This window comes from Vespa velutina, chromosome 7 (genome assembly GCF_912470025.1).
Source record: "Vespa velutina chromosome 7, iVesVel2.1, whole genome shotgun sequence".
NCBI classification, from domain to species: domain Eukaryota; kingdom Metazoa; phylum Arthropoda; class Insecta; order Hymenoptera; family Vespidae; genus Vespa; species Vespa velutina.
The window spans coordinates 3,465,231-3,487,527 of record NC_062194.1 but is presented as its reverse complement, the minus strand read 5'-3'; the positions used below and the strand labels follow the sequence as shown (position 1 = coordinate 3,487,527).

General features: G+C 36.9%; 1 protein-coding gene across 2 annotated transcripts in view; it reads right to left on the bottom strand.

The window, feature by feature from the left end:
• LOC124950604 (dendritic arbor reduction protein 1-like) overlaps positions 1-18,672 on the bottom strand; it is a 19,501-nt gene extending 829 nt beyond the window's left edge. Inside the window, exons 1-3 of one of the 2 annotated variants that reach the window (XM_047497562.1) lie at positions 15,067-18,672; positions 11,676-13,737; positions 9,181-9,341 (exon numbers count right to left, since the gene is read on the bottom strand). In XM_047497562.1, coding sequence (XP_047353518.1) covers positions 9,181-9,341; positions 11,676-12,864 — 1,350 coding nt within the window. In that variant the 5' untranslated portion in view covers positions 12,865-13,737; positions 15,067-18,672. The remainder of the gene's footprint in view (positions 1-9,180; positions 9,342-11,675; positions 13,738-15,066) is intronic. The other variant, XM_047497563.1, reaches the window with a different exon arrangement.
• Positions 18,673-22,297: the final 3,625 nt, after the last annotated feature.

The window sequence follows — 22,297 nt, the reverse complement described above, 5'->3', positions numbered from 1 at the left end:
AATAACATATCACAAGCTTAATCAATCACTTGATCGTTTCGAACAGATACTATATCCTCTTAATCGAGGAACCATTAAAAACACCCTTCTATAAATGTATTCAATCTCTTGTCAGTCATATAGTACATTTCAAACTATTGTTTCCCTACCTAAAAACGATTTTTAATTTTTATTTCCAATTGAGATTCACATATCTTAATTGATTTCTATTGGTTCTCGATAATATAAAATTAGTTCGATATAAAATAAATTATTACAATGTATATATATGTCACTCATAAATTTCGCAGATTTGTCATAGACCGTACAATAATTTGTAGTATTTGGAAATCTCGGTTGATATCTGATATCGGAAATGCACATAAGATAAACAGAGATAGGTAGATAGATAGATAGATAGATAGATAGATAGATAAATAGATAGATAGATAGATAGATAGATAGATAGATAGATAGATAGATAGATAGATAGAGAGAGAGAGAGAGAGAGAGAGAGAATGACGTTCGTAGAAATGCAGATTGGTCTACTAGCGTAGCAGAGGGTAAGTTCTCGAGGGTGTTTCCTTTGGGTGGTGGCTAAGGTTCTGGTTATGGTGTGTGTTGGCGAACGCGATGCTCGCTCTCTCTCTCACGCACAAAGGGACGCGCCCACCTGATATTCCAGGGGATATCATGCGACCTTCCTGTCAAGAACGGGAGAACATATAGAAGGACCAGGAGTCCTTTCATTCGGCTTTGCTCTCCAAGTCCTACGTATATTACGTATCTTACGTACATATATATATATATGTATATATATATATATATATATATATATATATATATATATATGTACATGCATACATAGATCATCGTATTATACGTATACATAGTATATTATGTGCTCTCATTCTGTCGTTTTAGTCTTAATTAAAATCGAACTATCCTTCAAAAAGTACTTTGAGAAAATAATAATAATAATAATAATAATAATAATAATAATAATAATAATAATAATAATAATAATAATAATAATAATAATAATAACGATAACAATAATAATAATAACATTAATAATAATAATACGATCGGACGACTCGACTTTTTTTTCTGGTTTATCCTTCCCCATTGAAATAACGTGAACAATAATAAGTTATGTGTTCTGTGTGTGTGTCTTTCTCTCTCTCTCTCTCTCTTTTTCTCTCTTTTTCTTTCTTTCTTTTTTTCTTTATTTCCTTCTTTTATCTTTCTCTTCATACTTCGCCTATACTTCAATTTCATTTTATTCTCACGTATCGTACGATTTCACGTAGCAGTCCTGTATTCTAAAGATTATTATTACGGTTCGTCGTCGTTCGTTGCACGTATCGTGCTTCCTACTCTTTGAATAAAAGGCAACATATCGAGAGAAATTTTGTATTCATTAAGATTAGACCTTAGATATAAAGAGAAGATAAATATAGCTATAAAGTAGATAACGATAAGTATAATAGTAATTAGCTAACCAGCTGAATTTAACCGAGCAGGAATTTCGCAATCGAGGTGAACGTCAAAAGGCAATTATCACGAGCGGTCATTAAACTGATAATTATGTTGGAGAAAGGAAGAAAAAGAATTGAAAAGTACTTATTATTATTGTCGGTGACGACAAGGGATGATGACGATCTTTGCGTGACGTCATGATCTTTTTTTTATTTTGTTTTGTTTTCCTTTTCTTTTTTCTATCAACTTCCAAAGGAAATGGAAGCTTTGGTTAATAAAGATAATTAATTTTAACGAAATTAATCGAGATCGATCACGATCATGGGGAATGAATTCTTCAATATGTACACACGCCTACGATGGTTAGGGGTCAAATGTTTCTTGGGGATATTAAAAATCAATTAATTCTTTTTTCAGATTTTTTGGGGTTGTTACTTTTTTTCCTCTTCTTTTCTTATCTTTCCTTTCCCTCTTTATTATTATTATTATTATTATTATTATTATTATTATTATTTTATTATTATTATTATAACATCGTAAAACTACAATCCTAGGGATTTTCGATCTACCCTGTACTTTGCATACGTTATTTAGTATCCATCCAAACGTGATCGCGATACGTCTTTCTATAAGCCAAGAGATATCTACGATGATAACGGTCCAACGCACTCGTCGAAATATCTCGACGTTCTATCTTGGTAAACTCCTTCAGAATTTCCGTTTTCATGAAAGTCGAAAAGCAAGGTTTGCCTTACGTTATGCGGATTATCGATCAAGGAAAGGAAACCTTCGCCCTCTCTTTCCCTCTCTCTCTCTCTCTCTTTCTCTCTCTTTCTTTTTTTCTCTCTCTCCTTCCATCCGAATGACGTAAGAAGGATGTGAGATAAAAGAAAAGAATATTATTACATTATACGATGGGAATTTTGTTGAAAATTCGTGTACCTTGGTAAATCGAAAGTAAAGGTAAAGGGGGCCGCGTGAGTAATGGCGAAAATAAATATATAAGAAAAAAAAAAAAAAAAATATAGCAATAACGCCAATGGCCAACACCCATCTCGGTTATTCCCCATACTTGTTTTGCCCATGAGAATAGAAAGAGAGAGAGAGAATAGAAAGAGAGAGAGAGAGAGAGAGAGAGAGAGAGAGAGAGAGAAAGAGAATGAGAAAGAGAGAAAATTGGAGAATGTCATAAGGTTAAAGCAGCAAGTTTTCTCCTCCTCCGCTTTCCATCATCTCTACCATCTCTTACCCCAACTACTCTGCCCCTTACCCCTGCCCCCTACCCCTCCCATTATACCATGGATTGGATGACGACGGCGCGAATGGTACTGGCGAAACTTTGTGCAAGATCGTTTCAACGGTAGTACGCCCACGTTTTGAACACTCCCCAGTATCCATTGATTTCTATGTGTTGATATTCCACGTGCACCGATTTGCTTTTCCTTCTAATTCGGATCTAACTTCATCGACATGTATGTATAAGTATGCACATATTGTATACATATATATATATATATATATATATATATATATATATGTGTGTGTGTGTGTGTATGTATGTGTGTGTGTGTGTGTTATCAGACCTTCTTCATCTCGTTAATTATGTCGATCGACATAGATCTTATCAAGAAGATGAAGGAGGAAAAAAAATGACTCCTTTCGATCGTCTTTCTCATCTAACTTTTTTCGTGGGATTAACGTTTCCTCCGTCTAAACGGATATAAAGAAAAATAGAAAGAGAGAAAGAGAGAGAGAGAGAAGGAGTAAGTGTGTGTGTGTGTGTGTGTGCATATATATATATACATATATAGACGTTTTTTAAAGCGTCTTATAAAATAGAAACAGAACCCTCGCAAAAGTTTTTCCGCGAAAGCGGTCGTAACAGCCCCCACGTAGCACCCTTCTACGAGCTCATCAACAACGGAGTTACCGTTAAAACGTCCGTGCTCCGAATTTTCTGTTCTACGTGCTTACTTCTCTCTCTCTCTCTCTCTCTCTCTCTCTCTCTGTCTCTCTCTCTCTCTTTCTCTCTTTCATTTTGTCCTTCTCTCATACCTATCCTTATCTCGCTATAGTTACTTCCTTTTATAACATCGCCAACGCGTACGTATATATTATACTATATTCGCTTAGTTTCTGCATTACGTACGAAATTGAACGAGATGAGAGAGAGAGAGAAAGAGAGAGAAGTTTCTAAGGAAAAAATAATCATGAGTTAATGATAATTTGGAATTAGGAATAAAAGAATCGAGGACGTTGTATCTTTCTCTTTCTCTCTCTCTCTCTCTCTCTCTCTCTCTCTCTCTTTCTCTCTTTATCTCTCTTTTTCTCTTTTACTCTTTTGCTTCTCTTCAATATATTGATGGCAGATACGTTCTGGAGTTTGCTGACTATAATGTTTGAGTTGTGAGTAAAGAGGTTCCCCCTTGAAATGTCTAGAGGGAAAAAGAGAGAAGGAAAATAGAGAGATTTTAATGGAAGATAGTGGAGATGGCTCGTCATTTTTCCTCAGTGAATTGAGATAAATTCAATACTTCGTAAAGGCTCTATAAAAAAGAGAGAGAGAGAGAGAGAGAGAGAGAGAGAGAGAGAGAGAGAGAAAGAAAGAAAGAAAAAAATACTTATGTATATACATATGTATAAAGATGTATAATATATTATATATTGATTGAACGATTTTTTGTTGATATCTATAGAATCGATTACATAAGACAGAGATATACAATATATATATATATATATTGTATAAGAAATATATATATATATATTTCTTATCGTTTTTACGATGAATGATTATTTTATTATTATTAGTAGTTTCTATTTCTTTTTCTTTTTTTTTTTTGTATCTTTATTTCTTTTATTTCTTTTTTTTTTTCTGAACATATTTTATAGAGCGTCATATTAATAGCGTCTGAGACTAGGGGAGAATGTCTCTCTCTTCTCTTCATTCATATGCACGTATTTATACATATATATATATATATATATATATATATATATATATATACATGTATATAAATATATAAATATAATATCACTTTTCAAAACCCATTTGAAAAAGCTTTCATTTTCTTAAGATTATTTTCTTACGCGATAATACCTTTATTATTTCAAGACGAATCAATATTATTAACTATGCCAAACGGAACAGACGACAGTCCGACGGAATCTCACTTTGGAAAATGGACGGGATCGGCTAATTCGTTGAATATTCTGGCTTGGGTTTAAGTTACTCGTATTCCTTGCATGAAATTACCATATCTTTTTAAGTTCACGAAGAAAGGAACAGAGAGTGAAAGAGAGATAGATAGATGGATAGATAGAGAGAAAACTTTAAGAGTAAAGGAAGAGTACTTCGAGGGTGTCAATACTTTCCTTCCTGTTTTCTTTTATCTTTCTTTTTTTCCCTCTCTTTCTCTCTTTTTCTGCCATTTTAATTACTTTTTTCTTTTTCCTTTTTTTATCTTTCTTCTTCTTCTTTCTCTTTTTTCCTTTTTTCTTTTTGAAACGTTATCGTCAAGTCGTATTACACACAACTACGTAAATGTATTACGATAAATGCGCGTGTAGGTAGGAATATATTTTACGGGAGCGCCGGGTTAGTTTATATTTTCTGTAAAAATTATGACAAAATATTTATAAGAGGAAGAAAACGAAGAATAAGAAAAGTAAAATGGACAAGGTTGGTTTTGCATTACATTGTCCAATGAGACGAGATCTATGTGTATATATATATATATATATATATATATATATATATATATATATATATATATATATATATATATATATATATATATATATATATATATATAAACTATGGCGTAATGGTTGTATGGGTGTAAACTACCTTTATGAAATAATAATGTTCCTATTAAATATATAATATGATATTTTCCTTGATATTGTTTCTTTGATATATTTTTTAAAGATGAAAAAAAAAAGAAAAGAAAAAAGAAGAGAAAGACAAAAAAGAAAAAGCAATTAATATATCTGTATCAGATATATACAATATATAAATATATATGTACATATAAGGAACCATCAACCTTTTTCTGACCTTTTTCTGTATTCTCTCTGTTTGTCTGTCTGTCTGTGTCTTTGTATGACTGTCCCCTCTGTATTTATTTCTCTCTCTCTCTCTCTCTCTCTCTCTCTCTCTCTCTATTTCTCTCTATCTATCTATCTCTTTTTCTCTCTCAGTGTTTCTACGATATAATTAATTCAACGATACTTTCGCAATGAACCATACTGTCTTTCTGGTTACGACCTCCTTCTTCCCGTGTGTTCCTCGCCAGCGATGCTAGCTTATGGTTATCGATGTCATAAAGCCATGCTGTACGATAAATTTTAAATGTCCTAATCTTTCCTTCTGTCCCACGTTCACAGTATATCTGATAGTACTTTGCGAGTACTGAATTTTCATGACATTTTAACTCTCTCTCTCTCTCACACACACACTCCCACACATACACACATACACACACTTTTTTTTTGTGTAAGCATGCGATTACTCTGAAAAGTGTTAAACTTTTCCTTCCTGAAACGATCCTTATTCTTTAAGGAAAATTAAATTTTGATCGTAATTATTTGCTTGACGTCATCGTCGTCGTCGTCGTCATTGTTTACGTCATCATTAATACACAGAAAACTTTATTTCGATATAAGTATCTACGTAAGTATAGTTGCTTTTCTAGCTGATTCATAAGCAGGGAGTTTTAGGCGTGGCCATTTTACCAAGTAATCTGAATAAACATTTTAAAGTTGTATACCCAACACTTGTTGCTACTATATATAGCTTAAATAGTGTTTCTCTGTTTACCTCTTAACAGTTATAATACCAGAATCAAATTCATTCGTAGGTTAAAACATCTAACGTCTTTCTAAAGTTAAAATATCTCTTAACACTTACGTATACGAAAGTTAAATTTTGTCATAAATTGTTTCCTCGAATAAATGCGTTCTCCTTCTACGCGGAGTTTTTCCATTTCTTTTCATTCCTTCTTTTTCATCCCTTTTATATTTCTTTTTCTTTTTTCCCTTTCCCCTCTTACTCCTTTACTCTTATTTTCCCTCTTAAAAATTTTCAATTTCCTGACAAGTTTTTTCGCTTGTCTTTGCAACGTGTTATACAAAGCGTTAACGATTTCGAATCAATCCAGAGAAAACTTCTTTGTGTTACACGTTCACGTTAATGAGAAAACTTTCTTTAGCAAACACAATTTTCAAATTGCCATACATACATACATGCCGATCATAGAAAATATCCATGAAGATGATGTATCCAACCCTCTTTCTCTTCCCTTCTGTCTCTCTCTCTCACACACATACACTTTTGTTGCTCGATCGTCTATGTTTTCCTAACCTCTTCGCGTTTCCTCCATCCTTTGTATAAGTAATTTAATAACTCTTAACGAGACTCTGCCTACATGACATCGTTAGAGAGTCGACAAATCTACACGTATCTATGTGTACGACATAAATAATATATCAATATTGTTTTTCTTTTCTGCTTTTTCTTTTTTTTTTCATTTTTATTTTTTATTTTTATCTCTTCTGTTTTTCTTTTTTTTTTTTTGTTAATATTCCACACATATATTTATATCTATGTATATATATATACGCACGTTTTGACGTCCATGTTTCATAGAACGATTTTTTTTAATGCATTCATATTTACTCGGACAGATAAAATATTTTATCCTGGTTGTCTTGTTATCTTTTAAAACGTTAAAACACTCTTTATTGTCATTATTATTGTTATTATTATTAATATTATTAATTCTATTATTATCATTATTATATTGTATTTTTTCTCGGGCGCCTAACTGCCCCGATTCTTTGGGACATTAATAGGGGGACCCGGTAATAAGATCTATAGGTAGTTTAAAAAATCAATTACTCCCTTCCTTAGAGACTTTTTACGCTAATTCCTTTTTGCTCTGCGAAGAGGAAGGAGGAGATGAAGAAAGGAAGGAAAGAAAGAAAAAAAAAAAGAAAAAAAAAAGAAAAGAAATAATCTGCCAAAAAATCTGCAAAGATAATTAACCTGAAAAGTCTGTAAGAAAGATTAATTGATTTTTCAAAATCACTCAGTAGAACTTTTGGCCCAATCTTTATAAATAAATTTTTTCGTTTATTTCAATGTAATATTCCCGTATCGATAACAATTTATGTTACAATTTAATTATGCGAACGACGATAAATTTTCTTTCTTCCTTTTTCTTTTTTTGCATTCTTTTTCTTTTCTTCTTTTTTTTTTATTTCATTTTTTCTAAATTGATTCAATGCCTATTAATAATTAACCTAAGTAATAATTATTTCGTATGCGTTAAACTAAGAAATAAAGAAATATTCCACGTAACCCCAATCATCGGTCATTTAGTGATACACCCATAGCAGCTACTGTTACGATCGTTCGAGCCACTCGATAACGTGGCTTTCGTCCGATAAAAAATGTAGGTACTTTTATGGAATCCGTCGGGCTTTGTCTTCGATTATAGGGGAAAGGTGGATGGACGGATGGTGCCTCCGGTGATTTAACGTTTAATTTATTTACCACGACAGCCAGAGGTAAACCAATATCACGAGAAAGAGAAAAAATGAGAGAGAGAGAGAGAGAGAGAGAGAGAGAGAGAGAGAGAAAGAGGCACATATTATATACATATGTAGGTACGTATGTACATACTTCTGTATTTACATGTTTCTGTCCATGTTACTTTTCTCCCTTACAAAAAATGCCCATTGTCATAACGAAAAAGAGGCGAAACGAAAAAAAAAAAAAAGAAAAAGAAGAAAAAAAGAAAACATTGGTATTTATTAAATACCCGCTATACTTCCCTTTTTATTTCTTCTTCTTCTTTTCTTTTTTTTTTTTTTTTTTTTTCCATCGACAATAAATTCGTTTTCGATGCTCCATTTATTTGTTTATCGCAAATATAAAACTGGCCTTTCATCGCGAAAATATGTATTTTACGTTGAATATTTCTTAAAGAAGAAAGAAGAAGAAGGAGAAAAGAAAATGAAAAAAAAGAAATAAATAAGAAGGGATATTTGAAGTAGACGGAGGTATCCTTTAATATTTCCCTTTTCCCTTCTCTCTCTCTCTCTCTCTCTCTCTCTCTCTCTCTCTCTCTCTCTTTCTCTCTCCCTCTCTCTCTCTCTATTTCTATTTCATCGCTCATTAGCACGTACATTTCCACGTTAACGTGCGAACCCTTTTCCAGTTCGCGGTATGGCTCGCGTGATGCGTTGGCATTAAAAATGTCGCACGTTTCTCGGAAGAGTGCGAAATGCTCATATCGTTGAGATACTATAGCTTTATTTAAACCCTTATAGCTATCGTCGCTGTGTCTAGATGGACACGCGACGAATTAGAACAAACACGCAGCGAGTTCTTAACACTTTTCTATTAGCGATCTTGTATTATATTTATTTTCACCCCCTTTTACGTTCACTTCTAACCAAACCCCTAACGTCACCCCGTCTTCCCGACCACTATCCATGTTTTCTTCTCCCATTCAAAATCAACCCTTGACGTAAGAAAAGAGAAGTCAGCTGTTCCACCATAGAAAAGCGTAACAATGAATTTGGACCTTTCCACGAATATCGATCCCAACTGATATATACATAGTATATATATATGTATTTACCTATGTATATAAATATGTAGATATTCATGGGTATCCAACGTTTTAAATTTAATTAAAGTGGACTCACAGTTTTGAAAAACATGCAGTGCAGCATATTTTCATCTTCGCCCTGCGGACAGTCCGTAAAGCCGTCGCATAGAACATGGTCGTCGATGCAACGATATCTACCCATTCTGTCCGGCGTTGGACATGCAAACCTCTCCATCCCTTCCTCCGAGGCTGGACACTCTGTAACATTAACACGACAGTATACCGTATCAGCTTGTTTCTCGTTTCAAATATCTATGTTAGCCTAATAAATCGTTATCAATGCGCTTTGTTAACTTTTTTTTCAAAATTTAAAGAGCGAAAAGGAAAGAGAAAGAGAGAGAGAGAGAGAGAGAGAGAGAGAGAGAGAGAGAGAAAGAGAAAAAGTAAATCAAGAGGAAAATAAAATGAAAGAAACAGTCCGGTCAGGAAGATCAAAAAGGCAGAAAGGACTAAATGCACTTTTATCGTATTATAGTTCTCTCGTGTTCTCTCTTTCATTCCTTTTTTTCACTTTTTTTTTCTTTTTTTTTCTTTCTTTCTTTCTTTTTTTTTTTTTTTTTTTTTTTTTTTTTTTTTTTTTTAAAGAAAAAAGAAAAGAATGGACCACGTTCATCGAGAATTACCAACGTTTAAAATATTTTTCTTATTGATAATATTATATTTCCATGTTTCTTTCTTTCTTTTTTTCTTTCTATTTCTTTCTCCTTTTTGTTTATAAATTTTTCCTTAGATCGTGGCCTTTGAGATTTCCTTATCACATTGTTTTTTTCCCCGAGATATTTGCCGCTCGATTATGCAAAGTAAAACGGAATCTTCTGCGACGGTAAATAGAAGATCGCTGCTTGTCCGTTGCTAGACTATCAAACTACGGCTAATCGCATTTCGCATAATCCAATCACGCCGGCTGCAATATGCTGTTGGGGTTATAGCATTAACCCGCTCTACGCAACTTTGACCTTTCTCTTTCTTTATCTATCTATCTATTTCTTTCTCTCTCTCTCTCTCTCTCTCTCTTTCTTCTTCTCTTTCTAGATTGAAAACGGCACGGGTGGTCTTCACAATGAGATCATCTACTCTATGAGAGTGTACTATATACTCTCATTTAAGAAACTAAGCTCGATGTATCGAGTTTGATGGAATATGTGAGTATACGTACGTATGCACACATTTACACACAAATAAACAGAGAGAGAGAGAGAGAGAGAGAGATAGAGGGGGGGCACGCATGTATACACACACGTATATACTTGCTTAGAAGATACGTCCATGCCTAAAAGGTAAATAAATGTTTCAAGAAGGATTTTCCTTTGATATATATGTATATATGTATCTATGCACGTATATTCCCTAGAAATTTCGTAAATCCTATTAGCAATTTTATTCTTCTTCCTTTTCTTTTTTTTTTTCTTTCTCTTTTTTTTTATGTTGATCGAAATAACTCCCACGTTTATGTATATATGTATATATATATATATATATATATATATATATATATATTCCCTAGAAATTCTCTAGACTTTATTAGCAATCATATTTATTTTCTTTTTCTTTCTTTCTTTATTTTTTTTTTTTTTCTTATTGACAGGAACAACCCGCACAATTTATAAAAGATTCGTTCAAGGCTAAATGCGTTAATAAATGTTAACATTGCCCCGCAGCAAAACATGTATCTACGTTGGTTAATAATTAATACGTAACGTAGAGTTGAATATGAAATTGAGAAAGATTATATTTATGTATGCAGGTATGTTATACAAGTAAAACACATACAGATATATGTACGTATGTATGTATATATATATATATATATATATATATATATATATATATAAACGATTCAGATATATCTCTTCATTATTATCATTGTATCTTCCTTTTTGTCCAATTAGGGTAACTTTTTAAGGGTTGATTCAACTCGTTGCTTTTATTTTTCTCTTTCTCTCTCTCTCTTTATCTCTATCTATCTATCTATCTCTCTTTGCACGGTATCATTCTAAGTATAAGTTTTATTAACATCATGAGACTATAATTTATGTCGTAATATCTAAGTTTTTCTACCCGTTGAGTTAGGCGACCGTGGCATGCTACCGTTCATTAATTCAGACATATTTACTGTAGGTATTAGCGTTGAAAAAGGACGATACCAAAAGATAATTTTAATTCCAGTTTAATTTACACGTTTCTCATCGTCTTTTTGTCCGTCAGTTATTTAATTTTTCTTTTCTTTATTTACTATGATCTTGTAAGACAATATTGAGAAGTAAAAAAGAGAAAGAGAGAGAAAGAGAGAGAGAGAGAGAGAGAGAGAGAGAGAGAGAGGAAAAGATATGGTTAAGAAAAAGAGGGAGAATACTTCAAATGAGAATGGATCGGTGATATTCGTTTGGAGAGTGATAAGAGGAAATGTGGTAGGACTCAAAGGACAACTCGCGAAAGAGAAATGAGGCTTTTATATAAATCTTTAAAAAAAAAGAAAAAAAAAAAGAAGAAGAAGAAGAAGAAGAAGAAAATAATAAAAAGAAGACTGCTCACCGATTTGCGGCACGTCGTAATGTCTGTTCCCCCTGGTAGACCTTATAAAATGCGAGGCTAGGCTTGATCTTTCGGAAGTAAAGGGGAATGTAGGCGGCATCAGGGCTTGGCGAGAGACAGAAGATTCCCCTGGTAAATCGACCGATCGTCGTCGTATGATTATCTGATTCCTTTTTTCGGAAGGATCATTAATCTCGTATATAAAAGGCTTAGAAGGTGTGAGTTCTTCATCGTTGAAAAATTCTCGCGAAGAGGATAAAGTAGAAGCAGAAGAAAAAGATGAAGAAGAAGAAGAAGAAGAAGAAGCAGAAGAAGAAGAAGAAGAAGAAGAAGAAGAAGAAGAAGAAGAAGAAGAAGAAGAAGATGGGAGTGAGGACGAGATGATAGAAGACAAAGAAGGCTTGGAGAAACGCTCGTAGATCGGTTCAGTCTTCAATTTCATCGGCGAATTCAGTCTCTGCTCGTAGACATCCTCTTGATCAGATTGTCTTCTGTCTGGAAGGATCTTCTCGCCGTTGTAATAGATCAAAATTGGTAACTCGACCGCTTGGGTCTCGGCTTGCTTATTGTTGCTGTAATCGATTATACGTCTCTTTTTGTTTCGTTGATGCAACTGACGTCGCTGCTGGTGCTGCCGTTGTTGTTGTTGTTGTTGTTGTTGTTGTTGCTGTTGGTGATGATGCTGACGTTGTTGTTGTTGTTGTTGTTGTTTATGTTGACGTTGAAAGCGATGTTGATGCTGAGCAAAAAGGGCATCGTCGACGAGAGGTTCCGTCGTTGTTCGCGACATCGAACTAACCGAAACGTACGGAGACGTCACGGACACGTATTCCGGATAAAGGACGTTCGATAGACCGGGCGAGAGAGCCAACAAGTTCGTATTAAGATTCTTAGGTTCCTTTATAATCCCATCGACCAGCATATTGCTCGTTGTCCACGAGTAAATCGGCCGTTTCTCGGTATATACCAACCATTCGGACAGGTCATCACGATGCGATCCTTCGTAAGGATGCGTCTTTAGGTGCAACAGGTTGCCATCTATCGAGCTTTGTCCGTTCTGGAATTTCCTGATGCTTACCTCGTGATGACAATCCTGCCCGTGTCTTCCGTGAGCGACGCTCATCGGACGATTTTCTAATTCGAGAACTTGTCCAACGTATGCTAGTAGCCAGACTATGCAGATCGTCATCTTACGTGACTCGATGATGGCCGATTCCTTTCCTCCCTATCGGTTGCTCTTTTACGAGCGTTTTATATAAGGATATACGAATCCGTATCCTTTCTGATGTGGCCCACGTTCCTGATAAAAAACGAACCCTTCTCTTTCTTTTTCTCTCTATCTCTTTTTCTCTATTTCTCTCCTTCTCTCTCTTTCTCTTCCTCTCTCTCTCTCTATATATATATGTATATATATATATATTTTTTTTTTCTCAGTTTCTCTCTTTACTCTCCCTTTTCTCCGATCTACAAGAGGAAATCGGTGTACCGAATGTGGATTAGGCCGACTTTTCCTTTCAGTCAAATATACACACCGAGGGATATGGATTCTACTATTTTAAGAATCCAACGAGAAAAGATACGAAGGATCCTCTTATGTGAGAGAAAGAGAAAGAGATAGCGAAAGACCGATGAACGATGGCGGATCGACGAGATTTGGATAACGAAGAATCTTGATATTTGTAACAAACTTCAAAATGTCGTGTCGTTCTTTTATCTCTCACTTTCACTATTGTTTCTCGTTGGTAAGTGTGTTACTCTTTCTCTCTTTTTCTCTCTTTCTTTCTCTCTCTCTTTTTCTTTCTCTCTCTTTCTCTTTCTATTTCTATCTCTCTCGCTATATAGTCCCCTTTCCCTATGGCCTTTTACTATAGACTCTAGACGGACGATTTCAATTACCGGTGTATCGTTCTCTTTCTCTCTGTTCTTTCGCCTCGTTCGTAATCGTTACTAGTTTTAAAGTCCTCTAAATCGAATAGGCACGTGTATGTAGTACGGGTAGTTTGGAGGGAGGGTAGAGTCGAGCACGTTTTTTTCCCCGTCTTCGCGATTCAGCGGCTTCCTCCTGAAATCAGGTCGTTAATTGATAATAAAGAAGAAGGGTCAATTTTGTTTTTATTATTATTATTATTATTATTATTATTATTATTATTATTATTATTTTTTCATTCGTATTTCGTTTGTATTTGGTTTTTATTTTTTTTCTATTTTTTTTTCTTTTTTCTTTATTATTATTATTATTATTATTATTATTATTTTTTTTTTTTTTTTTGTTTTGTTTCTTTTTCATACGTGAACACATCAAAGTGCCGAGAATGGTGGAGGTTTGATGATGCAAGTGCAGTTCGCCGTGCGTGAAGTGGATGCACGGGGGAATTGGTGCAAAGACAAAAAGACAGTGAAATTGAGAACGGTGCTGTATTGCTGACAATCGACGGAAATTTTATTTCTATTACGTGCCATCCGTGATCGTTTCGGCCAAAACGAAATCTCTCGTTAAAATATTTCTCGTCTCTTATTCCTTCTTCTGTTTTCTTTTTTCTTCTTTCGTTTCTTTTTTCTTTCCTCCCGTCTCATTTTATTTCACTTTCTTGTCATTATTATTATACGTATATTGTTATATGTATACATGTATATATATATAATATATATATATATTTTTTTTTTCTTTTTTTATTTCCTCTCTTTTGAATCTCTTTCGTACGTTTATATATCGTCACCTCTCGTTTTCTTTATTTCTTAATGACGAGCAGTGTATTCCTTTTCTTTCTATTTATCTTTCTTCCTTCTTTTTTCTTCCTTCCTTTCTCTCTCTCTCTCTCTCTCTCTCTCTTTCTTTCTATTTCTCTTTTTGTTTCTTTATCTTTTCAACGTTTTTCCCTTTTATTACGATCACGGGGAACGTGGAAAAACGTCGGCTTTATGCAACAACGATGAACAAAACTAGAGCTTCGTCTAACGTGATTGGACTGTGCTGTTAACGTGCGTAAGGTACATACGTGCGTGAGTGTACGTGTGGTGCATCTGGGTTTTTCTGCTTGAACGTTTTATTACTGGTGCAGTAGAGGATGACGACGACGACGACGACGACGACGACGACGGCGACGACGACAACGGCGACGACGACGACGACGACGACGACGACGACGACGACGACGACGAAGAAGAAGAAGAAGAAGAAGAAGAAGACAAAGAAATAGAGTGGGATAAAAGAAACGATAGGGCAATAAAGAAACAAAAGAGAAAAAAAAAGAAAAGAAAAGAAAAGAAAAGAAAAGAAATAAAATTAAATTAAGGAAGGAAGAAAGAAAGAAAGATAAAAAACAATAACAGCAACAACAACAACAACAACAACAACAACAATAACAAAATAAAATAGAGAAGGTGCGCTTACGTGCTAAAGCTCCTGTCTATATTACAATGCGTTATCCCGTTACATTTACCGACTATAAGAGCACTTTATAACGTTAACGATCGAGTCTCTCTCTCTCTCTCTCTCTCTCTCTCTCTTTCTTTCTCTTTTTCTCTCTTTCTCTCTTTTTATTTCTCTTTTTCTCTTTCTCTTTCTCTTTCTCGCACGTACGAATATCGTGATATCAACAGGCACGTATCTCGATGGGGATAATAAAATTTTGATGCGCGAACAAGAGGAAAGAAGAGGGAGAAGAGGACGTCTCTCGTAAAAAGGACGACCTTGTATCGCGGATATACCGGCTAAACGGTATCTCTCTCTCTCTTTTTCTTTCTCTCTCTTTTTCTCTCTTTATCTCTCCCTCTTTCCCACTTTCATCTTTCTCTCTCTCTCTCTCTCTCTCTCTCCCTCTCTCTCTCTCTCTCCCTCTTTCTTTCTCTCGACTACGAGGCCATCCCCTTGTGGCGACCACGTATAACGTCGAAACGACTCGATGGGCGTTTACGCTTTCGTAATGTTACTTTTAAACAATAGTTCCGATAAATATCGTCCAGTTACAATGGATTAGAGTAATAATATCGTATTTGACAAACGACATTATATTTCAGTAAGGTAAGTGATACTTAATATAGCATGGCGAGAGATATCAACAGGTGTCCCGAAAAATATACAAAAACGGACTTTTCGAACTAAGAAGGACAGATGATCGCGATTAAGAACTCGTTGAAAATTCTTTATCATATCGCTTTTTCCTTTCTCTTTCTCTTTTTACTTTTTTCTCTTTGTTACTTTGATATTACATATTCGTTTCGTCCTATACGCGTAAACTCGAGAAAAAATGCGGCGAGAGTGCAATTTTGCGTGCGAAGATTTTGATAGGAGAGGCTCGTGCACGGTGCTGGGTGCTGGTGACATGTTAATTTTCTTTTCTTTTTTTCTTTTTTTTCTTTTCTTTTTTTTTTCTTTCTTTTTTTTTTTTTGGTAACTTTCTATTGTTTTATTTTTTGTTATATTTTTATTTTTATTTTTATTATTATTATTATTATTATTATTATTATTATTATTATTATTATTATTATTATTTTTTGATGGGTTGTACGTGAAGATACTTGCTTCTCTGCGGTGTTGAGTACGCGGAAAATTTTACCGGTCCTTCTTCTACCTTGATGTGATGATCAAGAGTACTCTCTCTCTCTCTCTCTCTTTCTTTCTTTCTGTCTGTCTGTCTCACTCTCTCTTTCTCTCGTTTTCCCTTTCTCTCTCTCTTTTTCTCTCTCTCTCTTCTCACTTTTTCTCTGTTCTTCCTCTTCTTTTTATCTCTCTCTCTCTCTCTCTCTCTGTCTCTCTTTCTCTATCTTTCTCTCTCTCTCTGGTCTTCCCGTATACCTCTCGAAGAGCTCTAGTGATTTTTTCTTCCCCCTCCTCTCCTCCTCCTCCTCCTCCTCTTCCTCCTCCTCCTCCTCCTCCTCCTCCTCTTTTTCCTTTTCCTAGATAGTCTAGCGTTTGCTTTCTCTTACTACTTCAGCCGCTTTTCTCTTTCACCCCTTCACGTACACACACCGTCGGCGTAACTCGGATTCACCGGTGGTCGAAGTGGCCAGGGACAAAAGGGTTCAGGTGAAAGTGCGAGAGAGAGAGAGAGAGAGAGAGAGAGAGAGAGAGAGAGAGAGATAAAGAGAGTTGAGGGTCGGGGGATTGATGATGATGATGATGGGGTCTCGAATACGAGAATCGATTTCAATTCGACGCTTTTCAATGCAATTGTAGTATATCTTCGATGGTGTCAAATCACAAAGGATGAATAAGAGAGTGAGAGAGAGAAAGAGAGAGAGAGAGAGAGAGAGAGAGAGAGAAAGGATTAGTCGTTATCGCAGATTGATTGATATTTTACTTTGAACGTTTGTAACGCGTGAAATAAGATCAAACTCGTGCGTATAATTATATATTTATATTGCAAATATATAAGCGAATGATTAAGGACCGCGCACATTAAATAATAAATTTAGCCGCACAAGAGCACAAAACTCAGATAGGCTTTTTTATCGTTCACCAAGTTGTTATTCATGACCATGCAGCAGCACCGTTTTCCTCCGTATGGTTAGCTAATATCGAATAGCCGGTTGTGTTGTTATTGGCGTTGATTCTTCCGGTGCTGACTGCCAGAAGATTCATTACACCATCACCGCGAGAGTAGCGAGAAGAGAGTCCCGTTGTTGTGCGGTAGTAAAGGAGCCAGCGAATGGTGTAAAGTAGTGGTAGAAGTAGAAGAAGGAGAAGAAACAGAAGAAGAATAAGAAGGGTGGCACGGACGTTAACGTCTTCGGGGATGTTTCGTGCGTGGGTGGTCGTACGCGTACCGCCTTCATACGGAGTGCTCGGAGTCTCTACCGGCGGCAAGGGGTTTCAGCCGCAATGACGATCCATCCGTTGTAAGGCGTTCTTGCGGTTGATCTTGGCAGCGTCGGCGGTGGTGGTGGCGGCTGTGGCGGCGGCGGCGGCGGCGGCGGCGGTGGCGGCAGCTGTGGTGGTGGTGGCGACGACGACGGCGACGGCGACGACGACGGTGACGGTGACGGTGACGGTGGTGGTGCTGGCGATAGGGGTTGATCGAGGGTGGGGATGTAGCGGCGAGGGCTGCTCGGTGACGTGATCTTTCGCGGTGCGTGCGTCCGTTCGTGCAGAGGCGCGCGTGTTACGACACCATAGTCCTTTTCTTGCCTCCTCCTTCTCTCTCTCTTTCTCTCTCTCTCTCTCTCTCTCTCTCTCTATCTCTCTCTTTCTCTCTTTCTTTCTCTCTCACTCCCTTCTTTCTAGAGTTTTCTTTTTTCAGTTGAGAGGAGTGTAGTTGTTTTCCGGGGAACCGGAAGCAAAACGATTAATCTCTCATAGCTCGGCTATCTGCGCTCTTCCCTGCTGTTACCACCGTTGCCGTCGGTGTTTCTATCTTTTCCTCCCTTTAACTGACTCTGCCCACGGCTAACTGCTCTCGCTCTTGTTGCTTCTCTTTCTTCTTCTACCGTTGCTATTTCTTTTGATACTGCACGTCGTAGAATGTGCCGGACTCGGTGCTGATTCGCTGCTGCTATTGCTGCTGCTGCTGTTGCTGTTCCTGCTGCTGCTGCTGCTGCTGCGGATCAGTAGAATCAGCGAGAGGAGGTTGCGAGCGTGGAGGTTGCTTCGTCGTCTGCCGGTGGTCGGGAGATGGAGGATCGGAGGGTCGGGATGGTGGGTTAGTTGAGCGAGTGAGCTGGCTGGCGCCATCACCAGAACTAACTCCCACGCTGCGCGGTAAGAGTCAGCATTTTAATACGGCGCGCATCCCCCTACTCGACGTACTTTCTCCCACCCTTTTCTCGCCGTTTCTCAAACGATCCTTTCTCCTCCGTTCGTACGTGATCTCCACCCTGCACTTTTGCCACCACTACTAGCACCGACGGTACACTACTACTACAACTGTCACACTAACATTACTACCACCATCATCCTTACAGTCACCACTACCAGTCCAGCGCGTCTTCTAGTGGCTACTTAACTAAAGATTCGAAAGTTACATTTATAAAACTTAACACTACCTGCGTATTAGGATCATCGTCCACCAACCTTTTCTTCTTCTTCATTTTTCTTTTTCCCTCTCTCTCTCTCTCATCCTCCCTCTTCTCTCTCTCTCTCTCTCTCTCTCTCTCTCTCTCTCTCTCTATCTACTTCATCACCAAGATCCTTTTTTTTACGTTTTCCTTTTTCTTCCACTTCTTTCCCTCTTTTCTTCCCTCTTCAGCTATCTTCTTCCTCGATACCCTCTTTCTAGTTACGCTCGGAGGGAGGGTAGGAGCTTTTTCAACGGTCGCTGCGCCGGTCTCCTGTCCTCCGTACGTATATATCCTTTCGCGATTCACAGGTTGTTGGGCGTGGTTATCGGGCGGGGGGCTACTATTTCAAACGCCGCATGTCGAATCGAAAGTTCGAATGTTTTGACGACAACGGCGTGCTCTACGCCGATCGATAACAAACATATGTATCTTTAATGTATAAAAAGAGAGGCGAAAACCTTAACCGGCACTTTCGGCCCAGATGGGATCAATAAATCGCCCATATAATGACTTCCGCGTGTTAAAATAACCTTTGTATAATTAGGCGATACTAATACCAACACGATATCACTACCTGCTGCTATCACTATTACCCTCGTTTATCACCTTCTTTTTTTTCTTTTTCCTTTTTTTTTTTTTTTTTTTTTTTTTTTTAATTAATAAAGAAATGCCTAAACGTCCTTGGAGATAATTTTCTCTCATCCCTCTTTCTCTCTCACTCCTCTTTCTCTCTCTCTCTCTCTCTCTCTCTCTCTCTCTCTCTCTCTCTCTCTTACTTCTCTTTTATCTCTCTTTAACGTAAGTCTACATGATTTTTTTTTATCTATAATTTCTGAAGCATCGAAATGACATTTATAAACTCCTATGATTGAAATCTAACTCGGTACGACGATTTCTATTACTTTGTAATTAGACATCAAAGAATCGTATTTTATATGGTCGTCCATCCTCGACGAGCTACAAGTATTATACGTGCTATGCGAATTGCACATAAGCTACACGTATTCGTATGGATTTACCATGCGAAGAGAGGGAAAGAGATACAGACGCGTTATTCCACCTCTTTGACATTTCGTCGGTGGTATATAGGACACGATATACCTTTAAGCACATGCCTGTATGTACCTTGAGCCACTATCTGGTATGTCTGTTAGAAATGATGCGAGTCACACGGGGCTCTTAATTAAATTCTAAGCCGATAGGTGGCGACGGATGCGCTTCGAAAAGGCGGAAACTCGTATTTTTCTATTCGTGAGAGATTTGAAGGGGGAAAAAAAAAGATAGAAAAGAAAAGGAAAAAAAAAAGAAAAATAGAAAAAATAAAAAAGGAAAAAGGACTGTCGGCTCTGGGCTTATCGAATTATCCTTTGGTACGGACTTGCCAAGTGTAATTAGAAAAACCGCAAGGGTGTTCTCGAAAAGAGGAGCGGTAGGTAGGTTGAAAAATTTTCTTTCTCTCTCTCTCTCTCTCTCTCTCTCTCTCTCCCTTTCTCTTCATTCTACGATTTGAAATATTTTTTCTATTTTTTTTTTTTTTACTTTTCCTTCCGTCGACATTTATTTTTAAACGAAATTACAGCTCGGTCAGGGGAAGCGGTGAGCGGGGTTGATCGAAAAGGTCGGGTCATAGGAAAAATGTCATTACAAGTAACACCGAAAGTAAAGTTATCGGAAAGGGTAATTTTACGAGGGCGAGTGGTAAATAGGCGAGATCTTGCGTAACTTGACGTACGTGCATATACATATACTTACATACATACATACATACATACATCATACATACATACATACATACATACGTACGTAAATATACAGTGATGTTTTTTCGCCGGTATACAATATGTGTGTCTTCTTGAGAAGCGACGCGTCTTATTTATGTTGGAAGGAGGAGAGAGAGACGGAGAAGGACTACGGAGGAGGAAAGATTGGAGACGGAGAAAATATAATATCGACGGGAGAAATTGCGTGTCTGCAGTCCGTCTTCTCAAAAAGAGACGCGATTCTCTACGCCGTATCAAACTTTGTTCTCCTTGCTAACCTTTACATCATTTTTTCATCGATAGAAGAAGAACCCGAGATAGAAAGAGAGAGAGAGAGAGAGAGAGAGAGAGAGAGAGAGAGAGAGAGAGAGAGAGAGAGAGAGAGAGAGAGAGAAAGATAGAGAGACAGAGAGATAGAGATAGATATATATATATATATATATATATATAGAGAGAGAGAGAGAGAGAGAGAGAGAGAGAAAGCAAGACAAGAGGAACTAATCGATTTACGGAAGAAGGGGGAAAAGAAACGGTAGAATAAGAGGAAAGGAAAGTGCACGTTTAACGTTCCTCGAAGGTTTCCGTCTCCAAGGAGAAGGGAAAAAAAAGAGAAAAGAAAAAAAAGAAAAAGAAAAAGAAAAAGAAAAAGAAAAAAGTTGGAACGATGATCCGTTCTTCGTTTCTTCTTCTATCGTTATTTTTTAATACACGGCGAATGGGCCAATCGTTGCGCAATCCCCCTGCACGTAGGTTACGGCACGCCAACACCAAGCGAGATAGCTAGGTCCTCCTCAGCTACGCCCGCTTTGTGTGCCTCGGACGCCCACATTCCTTTTAAAATTCGACCGATAGAGCGCGCTGCGCTCGTGTATTAGCCGCGCGCGGCTACGTCGCGTCTCTCCCCCGTCGGAGGAGCGTCTGTCTGCTCGATATGGTGACGTCGGTTGTGTTAGCGTGGCGTCATGCTTTTATGTATCAGTCCCACCCTCCTAACACAACATTACCGTATCCGATCGAACCTTTCTCCCTTGACTACATTTTTTTTTTTTCGTTTTTTCTCTCCTTTTTTCTTTTTTTTTTTTACCGATATCTTCTTCCTTATAATTTCTCGTCCAAGGAATGTTTACAGAACTGGTAAGAAGTAGAAGAAGAGGGTAGAAGAAGAAATAGAAGTGGCATAAGTAGTAAGTAGAAATAGGAATAGAAGACGAAGTGAAAGAGGAAGGGGAAGAAATGAGGAAAGAGACGACGACGAAGACGACGACGAAGACGGCGACTACGACGGCGACTACGACGACGACGATTTAACGCGAAGAAAATACGATAGTGAAAAGAGGAATGTTTTTATCGGCACGATCCGCCATGATCTGCATTGCGACATGATAGTAATTGCGTCATCGTAAATTTTCTTTCAGTGAGTAAATCAGACAAAAAGCTGGACTAACTTTTTTTTTTCTAATCCTTCATTAAAATGACGTAATCTCGAATAAATGGAAAAGAATTTAGCATTCTAACCCGACCGATATAATATACATATATATATATATATATATATATATATATATATATATTATACACAAACATATATATATTTCTACGTATGTATATATATATATATACATATGTATATATGCATTCTATGTATGTATGTATGTGCGTGTGTGTATATATGTATGTATGTATAGATCGACGAGACTATACGTCGCTTCGTCGATCCTCTTCCTTCTTGCTCTATATTGTGTGAAATCGTAGTAGAGTAGTCCTTCTCTGTCCTATCTACTGCGAAACTTTGAATACGCGTGACGTCGCAAATCGTCGGTGACGTTCAAGCAAGTTGCCGATGGTTCGTATTGAATGAAACTGGTC